At 37.3% G+C, this 23929-nt stretch overlaps 1 protein-coding gene across 4 annotated transcripts in view; it reads right to left on the bottom strand.

Moving 5' to 3' along the window:
- The window catches only part of srgap1a (SLIT-ROBO Rho GTPase activating protein 1a), an 86127-nt gene that overhangs the window by 45175 nt on the left and 17023 nt on the right, over positions 1-23929 (bottom strand). For all 4 annotated transcript variants that reach the window (XM_028035034.1, XM_028035026.1, XM_028035013.1 and 1 more), the window contains exons 2-3: positions 13279-13474; positions 5518-5680 (exon numbers count right to left, since the gene is read on the bottom strand). In XM_028035034.1, the coding sequence (XP_027890835.1) occupies positions 5518-5680; positions 13279-13474 (359 nt within the window). The remainder of the gene's footprint in view (positions 1-5517; positions 5681-13278; positions 13475-23929) is intronic.

Here is a 23929-nt window from a genome sequence, read left to right as displayed (position 1 = left end):
AACTGTACTGGCTTAAATCAGAACAAGACACAACATAACAGTGAATTACTTTTTTTTTTTTCCCCCAGGATTTTCAGTGTGAAAGCGATAGTGTCTTGCTCACTTTTCCACCCAACAGCAGCTCGAGTTTCACTCCCCACATGCTCAACGCATTATTTGGCTGCCAAGACTAAGACTTCTTCCCAATATGTTAACTCAATCAGCCGTGCCACAGGCTTGACTCAGTAACACAATCACACACATGCCCACATTAATGCATCTAGCAGTTGTGGGATACGATTTTAACAGTGCTGGACTTAGAGGGACCTTTTTCTATTAATCTAATTGTGGCACTTTCATATTTCCTTGGCACTATTTCCTTGACTAAGACAGTGTATCACATGTTTATGAGGTTATGAGTCATGACAATGAATTTTTGATTGCTCCACTGCAGTTGATACCGCAGGCTGGATGTTACCTGGATGATGTTACAGCCTTGGCCGGCACGTCAGGTCTCTTTCTAACCCTGTTAGCCTCAGACAAATCTCATTCTGGGAGCTGCTTGGCGCAAAAGGCTATGTGAGGGTTTTCTGGGGGTAACATGAATCCTACTGGAGAATAATTTTACTTCTGATCAAAACATGGAATGCACTGGCTAAAATCCATGGATTTTCAATGGCTTGAAAAAGTGTCCACAGACATTTTCCCAAGTCATTTTCACACCAAAATAAACTTTGTTTGTATTGAGATTTTATGTCATAGACCAAGACAAAGTAGTGTGTAACTGTGAGGGTTTTTATTTTATTTTTTACAAATACAACCCTTAAAAGTATTGCAAATGTTTGTATTCACTGCAATACTTCTAGAGTGTGATTTCACAAGCTCTCCTGGAGACATTTGCCAAATAGCTCAAGCTAAGTCAAGGACAGCAAACAAACCTCTAAACTAGACTCATTATGACCTTCTTTCATAAACTTGCTTCCTTCTTGCCACTCTTCCATAAAGGCCAAATTAGTGGAGGGCTCAACTCCAGTCATCAGATGATGACACTTGACCTGTGGATCTCTGCAGTTCTCCCAGAGTGTGTCTGTTTTAGGCTCATCAGCTGAAGTCAGCGGTGTCGAACTCAGTTACATATTGGGCCACATCAAAAATCTGAATGTTCTTAAAGGGCCGGTTGTGCCAGAATGTCTTGATAAATCCCATTAGACTGTTAAAAAATTATGAAACAACTGTTTATTTGTGTTTCTTAAAATTAAATATTGTACATCTTTTCACACTAATCAGTCCCTCCAGAATTTTGTGATTGGTTTTTGTGTTTTGTTGTTTTTTTTTTTCAATTAAAATCACAGATTTTGTGGATTTGTGAAAAACTCGGGGGTCCTACTAATGTAATTTAGAGTCTAGAGGGTCACATAAAAAGTTACGGCGGATTAGATTTGGCCCCTGGGCTTTGAGTTTGTCACATGTGGCTTAGGTGGACAGCCGTGTTTGAATAAGTTAGTAGTTATTACATATTCTTCATTTTTCTTCTAAGAAAGTGAGATGTTTAGAATTTGAATGTGCTGTGTTCATTGGTCTTCATGATGTTCTTTAGCAAACCTGGGAGATCTTTGTAACTCAGCTGTAATTAAACTGAGACCGAATTATATGCCTGCTCCATTTACTCTATTTACTAACTTCTAAAGGTAGTTGTTGGCACTTGATTTTATTAAGGGAAATTAGAGTAAAGGGGATGAATGGAAATATGCACCACAGTTTTCAGATCTAAAGTCACATTATTATACAGTTTTAACAAATCAGCATTTTTCTTAATCTGAAATGTAGCAATAATATGCCTCTTAAAATATTAATTAAACTAGGGATATTCAAAATCAAATAAAAGCTCCAGCATTTTTTTCAATTATGATTCCGATTTATAATTCACTCCAATTTTACAGCTCCAGGGTTTCAAACCTCAGCACCAAAAGTAATGCGCAGGCAAGGATGAAGAGAGAAGAAACATGCAATCTCCTTTTCATTGCATGTCTCTTACTGCTAAAGCTGCACAAGCAAGAAGACAGGCAGCAAAGAGGATTAGAGTCTCGTGTCTGAACTTAGAGAGTCTTGCCTGGGGACTGGGATTATCTGCAACACTTACCTAATCACCACCTTGTGAGTAACGATACTTGATCTATTGCAGTTACTTAATCAGGGGGGAAACCGAGAGAACCAAATCTCGTCCATGGTCACCTTATGGGTGTTTCACTCAACACAAGGCATTTAAAATGGTAACTATAGGTTTAGTATTGATCTCATCTAAACAAAGCAACTTCTTCCACATGTTTGCTGTGTCTCCTACATACAATAATGTGTTGCAAAATTCCAAATGTCACTTCAACTCTTCCATCAACTTGTGTAACTCCTGCAAGGAATTTAATTCAAGTTTATGGTTGCATTGAGACAAAACCTGAAAAAGTTCAGCGGGTGTGAATACTTTTACAATGCATTGTTGATACCTTATCCATTATGTTCGTCACAGTCAAGTGAATTTGTTTATAAAGATGTATTTTTTCCCATATAGAGCAATAAGACGTGAAACGACCCCTGTGGGAAAAGTCTTAAGCAACAGTAAGTTGAGAAGACAAAACCTTTGACTATCTGTCAGATCAAACGCATATCAGCTCTTCCCCATTTGGAAAGCTGGGATGCGATCCAGAGCTCAATGAAAAGCTTTCCCAAGGATCTCACGAGCTGTGATACGGTGTCTGTGTGAGTGAGAGCAGTAAAGACAGACGTGGCAGTAAAGAAACAATGCATTCAAGACATTACTAACCTTTTTGCTTGAAGAACCAACACTTAGAATGCTTTGAATCTTGAAATGTTCTCCTCTTTTATACTGTAGCTAAATATAACACAAAATATTTACCTCAAATTATAAGCAGCGACAGTTGCTTACCAAATGTTGTGTTGCATAACCAGTATTGATTTAATTTTCTCAACTTTACTCCCTTTCATTTGAAAAGACTCTCAGTTGGGGGAGTTTCCAAATTACTCTAATTCATCACAAGGATCTTACAAATAGATTTCCTCTTTTGAGTTCATTCCATCTGTGAACCAACCACATCAGAAAGATAAAACAAACCAAGAGAGGAGAAAACAGGGAAGCCTATAGGGAGTGGTGGGTTTCATAAAGCTGCTGACATAAATCACAGTTTAACAGGCAGCAGTCGCTTAGGGCCTCTGTGTGTGGTGCTGTCCTGCCACTGCAGAGCAGACTTTTACTGCATTTAACATAATACTTTGATTAAATCTTGATTGAGAAATATATGGAAATGCAATCTTAGATGAATCTGTGTATGCAGTAAAGACTGCTTAGATGCAAGATTTGCTAAAATACTATATTTCAGATGTCATGAATTCACCTTCTCGATATCAGTACTATATTTGACCAATTTAATGGACTTTAATTGTTCTTAAATTCCACACAATCTATCTTTTTATTGCCTGAGATGCTACAGCTCATGGACGATGGTCAGCATCGTGTAACGGTAAAGACAGGAAATTACTGATATGAATCAGTCATAATCAATATAATCGGCACAATTTTAGACAACAGATTCTCTCTGCTATTTTTAACACTTTGCCTACTGAAAAGTTTAAAGCTGCATCAGACTTCAGAAATACCACCTTGTAGTCTCTTTCTCCCACAGAATAGGACTGTCATGAATAAAACAGAGCAGAATAAAACAAAGAGCCAGTTGTATGAATAATGGAAAGTGAATGTGATGAAACCCATCCAAGCATAAAAACAAAAGATATATTGTCTATCTTAAAATACTTTTAAGATAGACAATATATATAAAAGCCAAGTGGTCAAGAGGAGGATGTTGATGGAGGCCCCAGGACCTGTCTTTCTTTGTTTACTTGCTCTCTGTGAATGGACTGCTCAGCATGACCCCTGAACATTACAAGAAACTAAAAAGCCCTGGTCTTTGATGTGCTGGAAGGATGACAGCCGTACATCTGTCTCTTCAACTCTGCGAGGGAGCTCACGTAATACGGGGAAGTTCTCTGTTGTTTGTGCCTCATTATTGAGCTCCGCTGAGATCAAACGCTCAGGGAAGCTTTAATTAGAGGACGAGATGTGACCTCCCACAAGGCAGCTGTTTGTCTGCACAATGTCACCTGGATCCACAAAGAAGCTGCAGAACTTTAAAGGGACAAACATTCCATGATGTGGTTTGATACTCCAGATTCCACAGCGTCAGAGTGAAAGGTGCTGCAGTTGCAGTGAATCAGGTCATTGAGGATCGAAAGTGTGCTCAGAGCTGCACCATAATGTAATTTCAATAAGTTAAGCATTAGGACTAAATACAACCACAAGACTTAAACCGAAGCACATTGAGGGTTCTTGGTAACTATTTGGGCTAAACCAGTGTTAAAAACCAGAGTTGAAAGCAAAAACTAAACAATACATTTCATTTTCTAAATAAAGAAGGGAAAATTTGAAGGTTTCTGATCAATTAAAGAAAGAAAGAACAGAGAAGCAGAATATTTTCTGCAAGCTAAATGTACACAAAGGCACTCCACTTAGGAAAGGCAACTTTGTAATTTAGCTCTGTGGTAAGTTCATGCGACTCCTGCAGCAAGGAGCTCATAATCTGTTAGGGAGTTGTCATCTTTGTGGTGAGAAAAAAGGCAGCGGCTTGGTTTTGACCAGAAAGCCATGAAAGAGTGAACGTACACTGATTTGAAGCTGCGGTGCCCAAAGTTCAACGCCATTACTCTAATTCAGAAAACAAACCACAGCGGCTCAATGGAGCATCATGCCAGCAGAGGCAAAGATGAATATAACTTCCTGCATATCATACAACTAAGTAGGCCAGCTTCCAAGTGAATGGGTTAATTTATAATTAGAGACTGTTTATACAAAATGCTGACCTGACCGCTGTGGAAAAATCTGGATTGTGTTTAGTTGCGTTAAACCGTGTTTAAAATTCAAAAAGAAAAAGTCACGTCTGACCCCTCAGGTTTAGGTTAAATATAAGCATGGAAATTTTCTTGAAGTATATTTTTTCAGCGACATGCTACTTGAAGTTGAAAATTACATTAAAGAATGAAACCAATTTTGTGTTGAATACAATACACATGACAGAAAAGAAATTAGCTGTTATTTGCACAGTGCCCAAAAATGAATACGGTTCAGGTTTCTCATGACAGTTTCTGCAAATTTGTTGGAGTCAGATAATCTGTCTTAATTTTAGCTGTCAATTAAAGGGACATATCTGTCTTGTTTTAGGCTTAGGAAACATTTAGCTGAGACACAGAGGAAATTATTAGATTAATTATGAGCAAATTCTAGAGAGTGAGGGGGAAAGGTCACTTTCTAAAACAAGGTAGTGACCTTAATTCTACATGATAAAATCCATTTTCTGTCAGTCTCTGACCTAAACAATTCAATTTTGAACAAATATAGATAAATGACAGGTAGGCATCCACAAAAGAAATATAGGTCAAGTCATTAGCTGATTAGCCAAGTAATCTGTCCATCCTCACCTTTTTCAGTAGCCGCGTGGAGTCCTCGCTGATTTGCATGAACCTCATGATAACATTATTGAGGTAGATGTCACTCAGTGTTGCATGGTCTTTACTCTCCCTCCTGACCTGGTTCAGCAGCAGGTACCAACAGTTGACTGGTGACAGCAGATTCTGATCTTTTCTAAAGAAACCAGAAGAAACAATCAGACGCCAGGAAGAGAAAATCCAATAAGGTTGTTTATTTTCTATGTGTAAATGAAGAAAATAAGAGCAAGAAGAGTGGATCTTCATCTTTAGGAGACTTGGCAGGGTAAATGGATTATTAAAGGGTGTAATGAAGTCCATAGATCATGACTGACCTAACTCCATCATAGAGGGACTCAAAATGGTTCACTCATTCATGCTTATGGTCACTGCATTTGGACATTTCCCTGTTTGCTTGTTTCGGCACCAGTCTTCAAAAATAACTTAAACAGAATACAAGGACAGTCTTTTTAATAAGCTGAAACATTTATTAAGATCCTTGAGTATGCATTACATGTAGCCCATTGCTCTGACCTAAACAGTAAAGTTGAAAATATCTTCTGAGTTATATTTCTGAAATAGATCTCCATATATTACTCTGAGCCAAGATAAGTTCTTACAATCAAAGTGTCCCACAGACCTAAAACATTCACATGGGTTACATTTAGACATTGAGGATTTTTCTGTTAAAGTCAGTAATCTATAGTATCTTGGTTAAATTGAAATATTTCCTCTGAATCCACAGAAAGTGTTATCCGGGTTGGAAATACCGGATCACGAAAAGATTCCCAAGACGATTTCAGAAAGCCAAAGCATTGTCCACACTACGGTTTATATTTGTGGGTTAATTAAGTCTCATTAATATATGATAATGTTGGTTGTCAACAATAAAAAGCTGTTATATTGTTGTACAAAGGAGCAGCTTCAAGTCTACGATCATGAGCAACACCATGAATAAGTAATTTGTGCCAACGTTGGTTTTTTATTTATGACTCTTCACACATTGTGGCACAGGTTAAGCTAATACTTAACTTTTCTCATTTTTAGAGCACATACTCTAAAACCAGACTGGAACAGTTCGTGCAGATCATTTTTCTACAAATTAAGAGTTTATTATTTTAAAAGAGTCGAAAACCACAGATTTCATTTATTGCATGACAAAAAGTTAAATTGTGAACAAATCTGGTCAGCTTGAGAAAAAGAAAAGTTGCACTAAAGAATAAAAAGAACAAAACAAAATATAGCAGGCAAAGAGCCATTTCCTGCGTCGTGTGCTGGCTGCTTCCAGGCTAACAGTAGGACATTGTCCAGACCGCCGCAAGTGGGGCCCTGTATAAGCACCGGCCTGCAGACAGACTTCCTTTGGGTTAATCTGTAACATTCCTCCAGCATGCAAAAATCCAGCACAATATGAGTAATTGTGACAGTCCACATACATGTGCAATTTGGAGGAGGTTTAAAGGTCCAGGTCTTAGGTCAAGTCATGGAGGAACCATATGGAGACTCGCCTCTGCTCCCCCGTCACAAAGTCAGTTTGCACTGACAAGCTGCACTTGTCAGCACAACAGGTGAAAATGTGTCCTCTGCAACTGACCCAGCCCTGAACTGGCCTTCAGTGATGGCAACACATCAGTTGGAATAGCAAAAACTAATCAAATGAGCCCGATACCAGCATTCCAACCAGCTGAAGCGTTCTCTAACGCAATGCAAAAACAGGAAGAAACTGAATTTGATAAAGGCAGAGGCACACATATGAAAACCATCTGAAACCAGTGTGTTTCCAGACAAAGATAAGGTTTGTGGACAAAAAAAATGTGAAAAACCTGACATGTATTACTGTTGGGCTCACCAGGCATCAATAAAAGCAAAAACTCTGTTCTTGCACTGTGAAAATCTGAACACTGTACATGAATATGTAGCTCCCTTTACTCTGATACCCCTGAATAGACTCGAGTGGAACCTTGAAAAGTCACTTAATTAGTGAATAGACTCAAAACTGTTGGTGATTTAATCTCAGCTTCTCAAAGGTTTGCTAGAAAATGTAGTGAAGAAGTTGAATCAGGGAGACCACATTTCAGAAAGAGCATAAGTTTTTAAATTTCCACTCCAGGCAATAAATTACAAAGTCAAATTTCTTTTAAGTCATATTTGATATATGAAGCATTTTTATATGACTAAAGTTAACAGTGTTAATTGACTGTGCTGTAAAATGGCACTATGTGCTTGGAAAACACATAACACTGCCCCCATAAGCAGAGAGATGGAAGTCATTCAGAGTTGATAAGAATAGTGATAAACAACTCTGGAAGAAATCTAACACCGGTCACAAAAGAACTGATGTGGGCAGACATCTGGTGTCCAGCAGAACAGCCACTTTAAACACAACTGGAACCAAAATGGGAAGGTTTGAATGAAGTCCAAACCTATATCCAATCAAGAATTTGGCAAGTCGTATAAACTGCTGTGTACAGGTGATCTTGAATCAAGCTCTGAATGAGCTTGAGCTTTTTGCAGAGAACAAGGGGCACAATTTGAGACTATGTGCAAAACTGGTAGACATACACCAACATGCTTACACCTGTAATTGTATACAATTGTATATTTCTTTAATTAAAATAAAATCGTTGAAAGTTAAAGCAATGTACTGATCAGTACGCTGCGTAAAACATGAAAAAGCAACATGTGAGAATGCAAACTTTTGTATGCCCAGAAAAAAAGCACATAATGTTTAGACATGACAAATCCTGCAGCTCCACGTGAACAAATGAAACAATTCCACTAACCAAAATCAGCTGGATAAAATGTTTCAAATCAGCCTGTACATCAGATGAGGGATACAAAACATCTGAATGAAAGCTCTTTGTTCTTTGAATGAAAACTACAGACTATGCATACTAGCCCTGTAGTATTGAAACATTCACATAGCAGTAAAAGGCAAAAGGAGCCTTATTCTCCATCATGAAGTCCAGAAATAACCCTGAATACTTGGGAATATGACTTTCATTACAATAGTTTAAACAATTACACACTTGGAAAATGGTCTTCCTATTTTTAGTGCAAGCAGTTCTGTGAGTATTTAAGAGACGAAAACTTTAAACTTGTGACAAAAAGAGGTCAGACTAAGAAGTAATGAGATTCATTCACAGACTGCTCTCTGAGAGCTGCTAACTAACCCCACATAATGGCAGGAAAATCTCTCACTGTCATCATTTCCCTCTCAGCCAGGGCAGGAACTGGGTCAGACAGATTCCCAAATGATAGTCAGGCTCCCAGCAAGCTCAAAGACCAGTATGAAAGGGGAAACTGCTGTCCAGAAGAGGCAGGGGGAAAAAAGAGAGTCGGATAAAACATAGTTCTCGTTAGAAACTTCTTCCCTCTTAAAATGTAAATGTGTTTGTTTTATTCATTTATGCTGTGCAAATCCATGGGTAAGTGGGTCAATGTCAACGTACTTACTGTACTCTCATACAGTCAATGATGCTGACAAAGAGAGATAATTAACAGTTTAGTGTGCAGTTTCCTGAAACACGAGCTTTTCATCAACAACGAAGGGAAAGCAGTAGAAATTCTAAGTAATCTTTCATTTCATTTTTCGACTGAAAATCTTTCAATCTAAAAATCTTTCATTAATAAACTAAGCAACCTCTGAGTCAACAAAAACAAAGACATATGGAGTTTGCTCACAACAAACATAACAAAACATACTTTTCTGTCCCATGTCACACAAACCCAGCACACAGCACAAAATGACATGAGGCATTATAGATGACACAGCATGTTTCATCCTGTTTCTTTAGGGACAAAGTGACTTAACCAAAGGCAAATACAAGGCAATAATAACATTCTCAAAACATCCAACTAGAGATTTAGTCATAATAATATAGTAATAATAATAATAATAATAATATAGTTTGTTTTGTTTGACATAACATCTCGATGTTTGCATTTGCATAGTAAATGAAAGACGCAATGTAAAGCAACAACATGTGTCTACATTTGCTCTCAAACTCAAATTAACATGAAAAATCTGTTCATGGAGAAAATAAGCACAACCTTTTAGCTGAGTCGCAGCAGGACTCAAAGGAAAACTAGCAGTGATGTTGCTGCAGCGCAAACACACTTGATGTGGATCATGTGTGTTAACACAATGCCAGGAAGGAAGAACATCCTCAATAGGACTGCACTGTATGCAAAAAAGTTATCATTATCACAAATACAAATGGACACAATATCAATATCACTAAAAGCTCCTTGGTCTGCAATAAATATCTGGTAACAATGTAACTACTACGCTTTCAAGCTCACTTTCCCAGTAAAACATTCAGCAATGCTTGCTGTTTTATGAAGTCAAAATGTGTGATGTTCTATTAGTATCAATGAAAAATGACAACTAGGGGTTTTCTTTGCCAAAATAGCAGCTGTGTCTTTTTCAGTGTTGTGGAGTTAGATATGATCTATACCTTTTTCAAGTAGCTGAAAGTATAACACTCACTGTCTTGGGTCTATGTTAGCATCTAAGTTAAAGCACAAAGATTTTTTTTTTTTATTTTTTGATTCTTTGCCTTTTAGTTTATATACGTGCTGTAAAATCAATTTCCCATTTGAGACACAAACGAATCTGAATCTGTGAGGCCTCCTATCCAAGAGTTAAAGCTTGGCTAAAACTGAGCTATTAAGCCTGAACAATACAGCATATTATATATATATATATATATATATATATATATATATATATATATATAAACTGAATGAGTAAACAAAATAATCTAATTATTGTGATGGTCTAGTTAAAGTCCAGATCTCAACAGGATTGAGATGCTGATTGAGATAATGTGTCAGTTCTGCATGATGGCAGTAAAGAAATGAAAATGAAACAAACAGAAGTAGTGAGAAGAAGTAATTTTGTCCAAAATGCTTAAATTGAAAGAGGGTTTACTTTCTTTTAGCCATGATGTTATGTGTGTGTCTGCTTTTTGTATTAAAATACTACAGAGCACAACCTAACTGCACACACATATGGAGACCTTATTTTCTAGTAGGGGTGAAATTCTGGTCACCAGATGAACAGATAGAATTTTTTTATGTCAAGACCTAGATTTAAGGTTAATTAATAATTTAATAAATGTGTTAGCAGCAGAGTTTCTTCATGGCATTCAGTTGTAATGGTTAAAGTTACGAAAGCATGCCCACAGGCTCTAAGAGATGGACATGTTTTTATGTGTTTATTCCACAAATAGCCACACAAGCACAAATGCAAGACTTTCCAGCAGATTCTTGCTGTGTGCATGGGAACTCTGATGTTGCCCTGCTGTTTTATGTCTCTACTGGAGAGGACTAGCTGCATTATAGGTTTTTCCCTAAACATCTTTGACACATAAGCAATGGTTCAGTTTAATGAAAGACTGCTGCTATTTCACCGCATCATCTGACATCTAAGAAGCTCAAAGCTTTTGACATTTTTCAAATCGAGTGCGTTAGCTTTCATTTACTGAACCTGTTATCTGTGCAGTTTACTAACGCAATTTGATTACTAATAGTTATGTTTAAATATTTTTTCTTTTATATATGCCTCTAAATTTACCCCAACAAAATGTACATCCTCTTATCAGACTTTTAAGAATACATGGATGAGGGAGAGCAGTGAAAGTCCAGTCAACAAATGAAATATATAATTCTCAAGCAGAATGTAAATGTAAGGCATGTAAAATCCATAAGCCAAAAAAATAAAAATACTGTATCCTAGCAGTATTTTGCAATTGCAATATTGTACACATTTGTGTCACAATAATCACTGCAATATTCCAAGATGCTCCTGTTTTACAAAGAAAAATCCACAAAACATTTAGCCTGGATGCGCGACGGTAGAAGAGACATATCCCAAAAGATCTTGCTAGTCTTTTTTTTTAAGTGAACAGAACCGTGTCTTTTCCATAACTTAACTTCTGCTTTACTCCCATTTTTATCAAGCTTCATGGTAGTGCGGAAGAGAAGAGAGCTCCTCCAGAACCACACTGAATTCCTCTGCAGCAGTGAGTCATTGCCATAACCCCCAAATGTCACCAAGCCTGTGATTTCTGACATTCACAACCTTCATTTCACTCCTGAGGAGGATGGAGGACTGAACTCCAACTGTGTGAAAATGTTTTTCTGAGCCCATAGCTGTGTGAGAAAGATGCTGTTTTAGCTCCTTGTAACAACATAAGTACATTTCTGTCTTGAAATGCCTAGATTTAGTGTCATTGGACACAAAAATAAACCCAAGCAATGATTCTTACAGGCCATTAGGAGCACACTGTGAGATGATGTTTATATAGCTACATCATCAACATGGTTTATTAGGAGAGCCTATATGAGGCACAGCGTCTACCTCCACCTGCATCTCACCTTGTTACCTAGGCGCCGTTTAAACAAATATTCAAGGGAGGAGGCCCAAAGTTAGAATAGGCACATTCCTAATGTTGTCTAAATATACTTAGCTTGACACAAACAATTAAAGTCTCTGCAGTTTTATAGAAAAAAGCAACATCTTGACAGCTCATCTTAAGATGAGTTAAGTTCAATTGCAGCGACCTCCCTTTTAAATGCAGCTTGTCTAGACTAAGGTCCAGATTTAGCTTCCTTTTTAGATTGTTTTCATATTTTGCTGCTTTACCATAACAAACCATGTAAAAACTAACTTGGGGTTCTTGAGGCTACAGAAAAATTAAAACAAAAATACCCTTTTTCACACACAAGGAAATGTGCCCAATCAAAGCGACCCCTGAGAACATTATGGCCACACTGTGCGTTTGTTTATGTGAGCACAAAAAATTATGATGATTTAAAACTTGCACGAAGGATTTTTTTTCTTTCCTAAATGTCATATATTTACACTAGAAATGTGCTCAAAGCCAAATGTGGATCCTGTGGACAAAATGACCAGACTGTACAATGAAGTAACCTCAGAGTCCCATAATAGAGTCTCCATGCAAGTATTACACAGGGGTGTACACCCAGCTGCTATAGTAATCCAGGCTTCAGATGGAGAGTGGGGGTTATGTAGAGACAGTGTGGATTTGACTTTATTTCATTGCACCAGTTTAAACAATTTGTCTGCTTTTTACATGAGCAGATCAATTCACCATGGTAATGTAGCGAGGACTGCAGAAAGTTACAAAAAAAATCTAAACGGTACCTTAAATACAAATTAATGAGAGGAGAATATTTGAACAAATGTTCGATTCCCACAACTTTTACAATCAGGTAAAATTTCTGTTCTGTTGTGTCCGTCATTTAAATGTAAATTTGTATAATTGCTGGCTAGCCTGACTAATTAGCCAACTACAATTTGCTTTATTAAACTTGTTTTAGTCTATAAATAGCTAATTTAGAAAATATTTATTCAATGTTTATAAATGGAAAGAGCCATAATGTTTATAAATAACATTATTACAATTAATTCTACTGAACAGTATTACTATAAACTTACTGTATAAAAAGAAAGTGATTAGTTAAAAATATAGAGATTAAATTACATGTACTTGGTGGCTTTCTCTTATGTTATCAACATACAATATAAGTGAAAAAATATATACAATTCAAAAGTGAATACGGTGAGCTTACCAAAAAAGCTTTAGTAGCTATCGTTAACAATAGCTAGAAAAAAACTATTTAAAAAAACCCTGCAATATAGTTAACAAGGAATAGTTTTTCTTTGACCCTTTTAACAGAAGCCAATCATGAGCAAAAACCATCAGAAAATTAGCATCTACTTACTTATACTGCTGGTGGTCCTTGGTGCTGCGAGTCTTCGCCATGAAGCGCTCAGCCAGTTTTTCCAGGTTTCTGGAGTATTCCATCTCAATTTCTGCTTTCTTTCTGAAGAAGTCCTGAAGGTCCTGCAGCAGCTGTACCCGCATTTCCGTCTGCTGGTCGAGGCATTTCTGCTGCTCCACTAGCTGGGTCCTAATCTCTGAAAACATGCAAAGGTGAGACGTACATGAGGAACAGGGTAGTAAAAATATCTAAGGAAAGCAGAAACATAAATATCCGATATACAACAGTCCAAAGTGGATCTCAACTTGTCATAAATGTTCCAAACAGTTCCAAATGTTTCAATTCATAAAAATAATAATGACGCTTTGCAATTTAGCTTTGCAAAATATTACTATACAACTGTCTGCGTCAGCACTGAGGATGAGGACAAATGATCTGCATTTCCAATAATTTTGAATGGGTCAAAACAGGCTATTATGCCTCTGTTATGAGTCTCTGTAAAGCTTTTAAAGAGGCTGGCACGGTGGACAAAACTAGTCCCAGGTGTTTCATTAAAGCTACAACTCCTGCAACAAATGCAATCAGTTTCTCCTGTTTCTCACCATGGGGAGTTAAAAAAACTACAAATGCTGTTGTTTTTGCAGCTTTCACATCGATCCACAATATCCACTTTAAAAAACAGAGGGACAGGTCAGATCTCAACCATCTCTTTGTGTCTAAAAAATAGCATCTAACTTTTTTTTTTCCTAGGGAATAATGCCAACAACTTTCCTGTTCAACAAGTAATCTGGGATCCAAACAGACACATTGTGGCCTCTGCATGCCACATCCTGCCCAGGCATTGTGTAATTGATTTCTTCTGATAGAAAAATTTTTCACTCATATGTCTTTTACAGAGAAAACAGATTAAAGAGGTAATTTAGAGCTAAGTGGTTACTGATGGAAGCAGGTAATTTGTCACATATGGCCCAAAGGCTGCGGCATATCAACACATATTTTTTATCTGGATAGTGTTACAAAAACAGCAACAGGGTCAAAAAATACCAAAGGTTTCAGGGCACAGCTTAAAGAATATTATATTTCATTGACACATAATATACATAATCAACACCACCAAAAGTTCAAATAGGTAAAAGATGATTATACATTCAAAATTTAACAGAAGTTAATCTAAATCTTCATCTTATTAGATTAGCAATGAAAAAGAATCTGAGGCCTTTTAAAGTAAAAAAAAAAAAAAAGACAGAAAACTGTCCAGTAAAAAATATAGCCTTTGAGCATGGTGCAACTTTATCAAGTTACATATAATCATTACAGTTCTTATTAATCATCAATGTTCTTTAGTCTGCCTCGTGATTTCAATAATAAAAACTCTTCAGATAATATGGGCCTCAAATGCTAACCAAAATCAGTCAAAATGAAGTAAAAGTAAAGTAAAAACATAAAGAAACAGGAGAAAGAGACATTTAGGATGTAAAGTTTTCTTAAAGTAAAATCTGGGCAGAGAGGTCATCAAGTTTCATCACATTTTGTGTATGCACCCCTGAGTACGACATTCAATATGGCTACAAAAAATAAGTTTTGGATCTGGTGTAAAAAGAAGTCAATCATGTCTTCAATTTAATGTGGTGGAAATTCTGGTTTAACGGTACAGGTTTAGTGAGCACAGAATAAATTACTTGAGAACAACAACAAAAAAACTTTTAAAAGTCACCAACATTCAATTTGTTAATTTCTAGTTAAAGTTAGTTGAGAGGTTCAAATGTATGTGCACTTAGACTTGTGAGCCTACTGCACTGTATATGCAAAGAGAAAGTGGAGAATGAAAATAAAGTTTCATGGCACAGATACAAAGAAGACTATCGGATCATTTGACACAATTACACTCATGACTGAACAGGAAAACTCATTAAATCGCTCATTTTCCAACTCAAACATTGCCAGTGGGAGGCGTAGCTGGCATATCAGTAAATGAAGGCTAGAAGGAAACCACCTATCATGGGAAAATACAAGCCTGGCCATGTCAACAACACAATGTGATTTGTAAATGATGTTTTATTACCAAACTATTTTACACTGTGACTACCATAAAAAAAAAAGCTGGTCTTTAATCGACATCTGGCTGATGATGACTGAAAATCTTGGCTGTTAAAATTTTTTTTCCATATGCTGACCAACCAAATTGAAAAAAGGAAATATTTTGTCATTTATAATTAATTGGATTTAGAATTTTTGCACAATAACTTACATTGTATATTGTTTGCTGTCCATTTCAATCATATTTTTTTCATGCAGAGTTTTATTACAAAAACATTAGCTGGCGAGGCTTTATCAAAACAGATACTAAATCTTTAATGAGCCATTCAGTAAAATTAGGCAAGACCCACACATGCAAAATTACACAGGAAAAGATGTTATACATAATATAAAAACTACCAAAATTTAAAAATGCCAAAAAAGCAGATTTTGAAAAATCCTCCAAAATCATCGGTCTTGATGAGGATCTTTAAGCATAACCTCATCAAGACAGATGATAAATGGATAAACCAGTAGTTAGCCAACTCTTCACAGAAGATTGAAACAAACTGGACATTTATATTTTTAAAGTTAGCTAAAAAAAGAGAAAAAAAACAATGGAAAGAACCCTGCAAATTCATAAGAACAAGTTTTATTCATTGTTGAGTGGCAGAGAGATGCTCTTCATTCTTTACTAAATCAAGAACAATTTAAACAGAAACCTCTGTTCGTACTGACGAGCAGTTCTCCCCCCAAAAGTTGCAAAACGTTGTCATATTTATCCATGTCATGGTAAGCATGAACTGAAATTCTGATCTGACAGGTTTATATAAGAAAGAGAGAAAATCATTTAATCCCACAGGCAAATATCTCAAGTGAAACTTCCTTTGGAGTTTGAATCCCGTCGAGCATCTCCCTTTGATCAAAGTGAGGCATTTTATGAGCCCCTTGCAAAGAGCAATGTCAGGTGTCTGACAGGTTTCTTACAAATCAAACAGAATGAACTGGATCTGACACACATGCCCTTTAATGCGTTTTTACCAAACCCAAAATAATCTGCCTGTCCTTGTATGTTTTACTCTACTACTACAGGCTGCATTCTTGCCATTCTGAGCTGAGGCAGTATGTATGGCAAACACATGTGGAGGCCTCAATACTGTAGGCGTTTATAGAAGGGAGTTCAAGTACACTGCATTTTATTTCTTTGCTTTGAAACAAGCCATCTTCACAATTGGATTAGTTTTTATAGTTACATTCACACCTTGGGACACCGGAAGTAAGGCACAGTCTAAAGCCATTTCAAACAAAACCATCTTAATGAAAAAACATGGAGTCAATGAGAGCAAAAATGATTTCTCTATTGGATACTGTCCAAGAACTCCAGTAGGAAATGTGCTTCCAACACGACCATTCACGGAAATAAAAATCCACAAAGTTGCAGCTCAGTTTCGCCAGACAGATCCGTTCTATTGTCACCAAAAACGCGCAGTAAGCAGGATGGGTACTGACCCATTGTGAGTGAAAAACCACACCGCTGTAAAAACAACTCATCTGATGTCAGAGAGTGACAGAAAGAGACATTGTGAGCAATGACATAAATTTTCTGTGCTGTTTTAGAATTGTACGCAGTAGTTTTAGCAATAGCAGCGGAGGAAATCAACAAAACCGTTCAGTCCATGTTGGTCAAGCTTCCAAATATTGAATTAACATTAACAGCCAACTCGTTCAGCTTAGCATGTCTTTCTTCGCAGAGATTTCCAGTAAGCTTCATGGCTTTTAACTGGTGAATTGAATATGTCCAAATACAGCCAAACGGTAGCAATTAGGTAAAATGTAAAACTTCAACTGAGTTCAGCAATAAAAAACTGCTTACTTCAAGGAGATTTGCTTTTGTTGCTGCTGCATATACGCGCACAAGCTTAAATTAGCCTGTTTGCATGCATTCAAGAGTCATATGAGCATTGTGGTGGTGGTGGAGGGTAATAAAGTAAAAGAAGTTGGGAACCACTGCTCTCAGACTACAGTTTCTCCAAGTTAGTTGCCATTTCAACTTACAGAACATATCATACAACATCAGTCCCAGCACTGCATTTACACATGCAGTTCAGCTCATGTACCTCCTCGTTAGCACCTGAAATAGCAGCAAAGGCCTGGAGACTGATGCTACAAGAGGGTTGTCGGCCTCACCATCTGCTAGAGATCTATGACTTGGGACCAGGGGAGTTTTATTTGCCTCAGCTGGAGGCTGGATACAAGACAGGATAAATACCATCAGAGGTAATTACGAAATAGCTGCTGTGTGCTGATGGAGGAAAAGCTTTTGATTACATCAGCAGCTTGATCACATGGCAGAAAGATTTCACTGTTAAAAGGCAGGTTAATGTCTGATAAACGATGAACTGGGTCCCACGGTCATCTGGTGCTTCTTGAGCTTCTTCACATTCTCTTTCATTAAGGCCAGATATGTACAGTGTATACATAATAGCTGTCCTTCCAGCAGATTCTCCCACCTAAGCTGTGGATCTTCTCTGGTTACTTCTCTCCTTGACGGTTTGGGTGGACACGTCATTTAAAGTACCCTCATGTGTGCTGACATTCCTTCAAAAGTTTTATTTGACAATGTGACTCGTCATCGTGAGGCCAAAAAAAACGTATGACCCAGAATGTCTACACAATCAACGTAGAGGTAATTAGAGCTTTGCCGTGAGTAACAGTCAATGGAGATTACAGTTACGACTTTAGCAGCAGTCTGGATCTGTGCAGTAGTAAAGTAAGATCTGCCAAAATACCAAATGGATTCCATCAGAACACTTAAAACAGCACCAAATTACAAACAGAATCCTGCAAACTTTGAGAATGGGCTTTATCTCAAAATATTACAGATCTGGCAATGTGTTCTCCATTACAGCATCTGACTGACATCCTTCCAAAACCACAAAGACGCTTCCAACACAAGTACTGCAGGCTACTGTTATCCAGAGGATGACTGCTGGGTCAGAATGGAAAAAAGGCCTGATCCTATTACTCTTATTCTTCAAACTGAATCAAAAGTTACACAATGCAAAGTAAGGCTTATTCTTAAATACTCTTCCTACTTATATCAATTTGCTAAACAAAACATCCTTCCTTCACAGCAAATATGATTAAAACAAGCAATGAAAAAGGATATTTTTATTACCAATCCATGTATAGGCCTAATAAACAAATGTCAAAGCATAAATCTGTAAAACTCAAATAGCAAATACAACAGCAGTTGAGATACGAGTCACATTTCCAATTCAGGGATGTTACATTAGGTTTGTAGCAGTCCAAAATGAACCCCTAAATCTTTGTCACTTCCACTCTACAAGGTTATATTTAATAATGCAATTTCAATAAGTGGAATCTAATAATCCCTGCCAATTAGACTGAGCTCTTCTAAACTGCTTATGAGCCAAAAGCCACAGCAGCTAAAGCAACGCCCCCACAGATAAGAAGCCCAAAGCAAGCAGGAGAGAGGGATCAATCACGACAGAGTTTATGGTGGTTGGTAAGGACCAGCATTTTGATCCAAACCAAATAACAGAATTAGAATCTTAATGTTAGGGGATAAAAGCGCATTTTAGAGTCAGAGCTGTTTGCTCAGCTGCAGGTTAACATTGAGGCATCTTGTTTGATTTGGACACCAATCTGTTGTTATGGGACATCTAACAGAACCAGCAAAAAATTGTGTGGTTTAATGTTCGCTTTGTGTTGAGTATTTCTTTGTTGTTGGAAATGGGTAATGTAGTATAGAATAAATGTCACTGATTTGTGATGTTTACTATCCAGAGCAGACATCATTGAGCGATAGTAAAGAACATTAAACCAGGTTCTGAACTTTGGTTTCGATTTAGCCAACTTTTAGGTTATTATTGATCACTGATAAGAGTCTATCATTGTAGAGAGGCACTTTTTTGATTTTGAGTCATTCTACTTCCTGTGAAAATACAGGTCTTTCTGTCGATAGTACTGGGAGCACTGGGTGAAGGCCGAGGAGCTAGATTTTTCACAGATTATATGTCTCACAGTATACTGTCACAACATAGTGACAATTTTTAAGTTTTTCTTTTATAAAAGATACATATTGCAGCTTTAAGAGTGCAAAAATATTTCGGTACAAGCATAACTGTGTCTCAACATCAGAGAGGAAGGAATCTGAGAGAAATACATTGATCCCTTTCAGTCTCTCGACCAGTCCTCGCCCACTTTTACCATTCATCTCCAAAGCATTCCCAGCTGTTCTGTCTGCTGCAATAAATGGACCAGAACTGGTCTCACACTTGTGTGAAACTTAGAGACACAAAGTTAATCCTTAAACTAAAAGGCTGCTTGGGCAAAGTGCTGCAATCTGGCAAAATTGAAAAGATTACAGCACAGAATAATGACAAGTTCTAACTATTTTTGCCACTGCAAATGAAAAACGATACCCCACCTTGCATCAGGTATGCCTTTGTGCTTTTGTTTGGGGATATTAGTGATGTGAGAGATAAAGGGTATAAAACTCCCATGTCAAAGCGGCGACTTGCTCTCATCTAAACTAACCCCAAGCAACAAACTTGGCCAGGCATGCCTGCAGCTTTTACAGTTGGGATGCTTGTTTGGGGTAACAATACCATGAATACCATGTGGCTTCAGAGCCAAAGAGGGATTTTACATACTGTATGAAACATTAGGAAGAGATGCACACAAGCTTTCACCTGCTGGAATATTTACTTGCAGGCAAGCAAAGTTAACCTGTAACATCCTTGGCACAGAGTTGACTAATGCAAACTATGAAAGATAAATCTGTGACATGGGGCAATAAGGGATTTCTTTTACAGCTGCAGTGGGTGACTTTTAAAGGATATAGATTTTTTACGTATTTATTTAAAACTGTCACTATGTCCTGACAGTATAAAATGAATCAGATATTTGCAAAGTATGTATGAGTTCAAGATTGCTGGTTTGCTTCAGTTGTGCTAATGGTGGCGAAACAACTTAACGTTATAGGAAAACCGTTAATCTGCCATCATCAGTGGTCATATTTACTACCCTGGGAATTGAGCAGCGCGTACACCATCATTATTGACAGTGCTAAGACCATCCTCCTGTCTCTTAATTGGTTGTTTTTGACCAGACGCAATGTATTCCTGCACATGGCAACAAAACCACATGGAGGAGGTAGAGGAGCTTGATCTTTTCACAGATGATCTGTTTTACTGTCAGTTGTTAACTTATTTTTTATACAAGTTAACAACTGCAGCTTTAAGAAACTATTCCTTCGTTGTGAACTTCAAGGGGATGTGTACTTCAGAAGATAAAGTCAACAGTGTTTGAGTCTGATGGCTGCTTCTAGGCAGATAATGCACTTTGTCATTTTAAATCATCCCAAACTTATTTCTTAAGCTTGAGATGAATTCACCGTACTCCTATGGACTCCACAGTTATTTGAATAAAATACTGTATTTTACCAGACAAATGAAGCATTTCTTGCCCTTGAGGATTGCATTATTCAGCAGAAGTGAATACATTGTTCCATTTAAGCAGGCTTGCAGTTTTAGACCTGCCAAAGAAAATGTTCATCGTGTCAAAGTTCAACTGGACACAGGGAGTGTTTAATCTGGACAGTCTTAAGGTGGATCACCAGGGTAAAGAAAACATCCACTAAACAACCACGAACACACATGCACATAACTGACTTAAGTCTTTTTAGCCAAGATGCACCCAACCTGACATGCACATCAAAGAAAGCAAGAGTTTAAAACCATGAACATGCAGCTTTCACACAGAAAGCTCAGCCAAGAGTAAGAGTGGAAACAATGCAGGCTAAGCAATTCAAAATGATTGAAAAAGGAAGCAAAAGCAGGCAAAACAAACAAACCCAGGGGCTATTTTTCACTTTCATCTCCATACACAAATATTCTTCATTTAAAGCTTAATGACAACAAATGCCAGCAAGAAGTGGTATAATATTAAATACTTCCCATGGCACCAAGAGGGCTAAAAGAGAGTCAGGGTAAGTGCCTGGAATTAATGTTATTACAGAGATGGTTTGAAATTAGGGGATTCACAGAAACTCAAACAAAGATGTGGAAATCAAGGTTACAGAAAATCCAGTAACATATTCCAAGTTGGATTTGCTTCAATTTGATTTAAAACAACAACCACAACAAAACACATATGAGGCGGCTTCTCTGAACTGCATACTTGATAGTCTTTCAGGCTTGGAAACCCCCTACCTTTCATGACATAATGTAACAGCAGAAGCCTTTGGGGGTCTGCTACATCTTCTCTGTAAACATATCTACTTGGCTGGAAGGCTGTTGAACTGCGTAGAAGGGAAAATCTCATTTTAGATTTTTTTTTTCCTGCATCTCCAACATTTTTGGTGTTTGCTTAAAAGTACAGCACACAAAACCCAACCAAGGTTAGACATCCTCCTTTCTGTGATAAATAGCTAAATTTACAGAAAGAATCCTGCAGCTCCCAAAGTCACGGAAGCCTTTATAACTTATTCACAAGTACATGAATTTGTCATGGGAACCTATTCAGTGGTTTATCCAATATCTGTTAGGTTAGTGTAGCCAAGTTATGACAGCCCAAAACTGAACTGAATCTACTGGCAGAACCAGCCAAATTAAAAAAATTAACTGGCTTACAAACGACTTTTACACTGAATTATGCTCTAAATCCTAGAACTCCCTCATGGTGAGTTATAAAGTTAAAATGTTAAACTGCTGGCCTTAATTGTTTTCAAATGCACACACAACATTTTATAGAACAGACAGTACGTCAGTGTTAAATAGCTTGGGATCACTTTTCTGCAATGTGCAAATAAGAAGGAAGAAAAGGAATAAACGACCTAAAAGGAAAACCGGAATTCCTTCTTGATTTCCATGTATCCTCTAAGCGGCTAAGAATAGCGTCATCCACATCGTTCATGTGCTTCCCTTCTTATGTTGCTAAACATCCATAACTGTACCACAAAAAGAGGATGTAGCAGGATGTGTGGTTTCTGGGCCTTTGATAGGGTTGAGCCAGTGAAGAAGCTGGATGGGGAGAGAAGGAACAACCCTACTATTCAGGACCAGCCCTGTAATTCCAGAGGATAAGGCGTACGCTGCCAACCCACTGAGAAGGGAGAGTGAGCAAGAGAAATAGAAGGCAGGCAGAAATAGTATGAGGCCAGTCATTAGTTGGAAAAAGTGGTGGAAAGGAAGGCCAAGAGTTTGGTAACCTTTCCGACAGTAAGAAGGCGGCACAATCTTTGATGTTGATGCATTTTCAAAGCAAGCTGATAGGTAAACTCTACAGGAGCAGACATTTCTTTGCAGATACTAAGAATACGCAGTGCCTTGCAAAGGTCTTCACACTGCTTTTTTTGTTGTTTTTTTTCTCATGTTACAACCACAAAAAAATCGATACATTTTGTTGGGATCACACTTTTTGTGACCTTTAGCATCTTGGGCACTGCAATCTGTGTCAGATAGAAGCATCCTCTACAGTGAGATACAATCAAAGAGACTTCATATTTTGTTAATGTGCAAAGTGTGAACATATCCTTGAAAATATTACCTTGCAGCAGGAAAATATCCCTATACCAACATATACATTTATAATGGTTTCCATGAAAGCACATCCAGGGGTTAAAATGTCCCAGTTTAAGTCCAGAGTTAGATTTAATTGAGAATCTGTGGTTCTCTTTTGTAAAAAAAAAAATATAAAATGGGCAGAATTTTTGGTTTGAAGGTGTTTAAACTTGACAACCAGTTATTAGGTTAAGAGGGGATTAACTTTTTCACACAGAGCCATGCAGGTTTGGATTTTTTTCTTCCTCAGTAGTCAATGCCATCTAAACACTGTATTTTGTGTTTATTTGTGTTGCCTTTGAAGATACAGTATTTAATATGGTTTCTGAAACACTGAAGTGAAACAATCAAAAATTAGTAAATAAGTAATGAGCCAAACACTTTTTCACTCCACAGTATACAAGAAGAGGAGCAATGCAATCAGACAAAAGCTCACATGAAAAGTCTGGGAAAGTCTCAACAGTCTAAAGAGCTCCCCAAACTTCAGCAAGACTGCACATGTCCACATTTGCACTACAACAAACAATAGGCTTTTTTGTATCATATACAATGACTTCCATCTGGAGCCCTCTTTTAGCTCATGCAAATCTTAGGATTGTTTAGGTGGACTTTTGTTCATCGGTAAATCATCCTCTTTATCTACTACTTTAAAAACAAGTTTGTTTTAATTCAATAAGATCGTATTAACCACAATAGATTTATAAAGAGCTTAAAGTACAGAAATGGATTAAATCAAAGTCTCTTTCAAACAGCTCCAATTCCCTATTGTGAACAACCTTTGAAAAGAAAACACTTACTTCAAGGTCATAAAAAGAAGGAAAACCTGTCTTATCTTCAAAGAAGCAGCTGTCTGAGACCAGTATAAATAAAAGTTTGTCCTTCTGTGGTTGTTCAACACATGCTATAAAGACACACATGCATCCTTTATCAGGCTTCTCTAAAAATACTTTTACAAACCCTACTGTGTCTACCCAACAGGCAGTACTGATTACTCGGGTATAATGCATTTAAATGAATCTCCAAGCAGCACAGAGCATCTTTGTATC

Source organism: Xiphophorus couchianus, chromosome 2, assembly GCF_001444195.1.
Source record: "Xiphophorus couchianus chromosome 2, X_couchianus-1.0, whole genome shotgun sequence".
NCBI classification, from domain to species: domain Eukaryota; kingdom Metazoa; phylum Chordata; class Actinopteri; order Cyprinodontiformes; family Poeciliidae; genus Xiphophorus; species Xiphophorus couchianus.
This window is presented reverse-complemented; position numbering and strand designations above follow the sequence as displayed.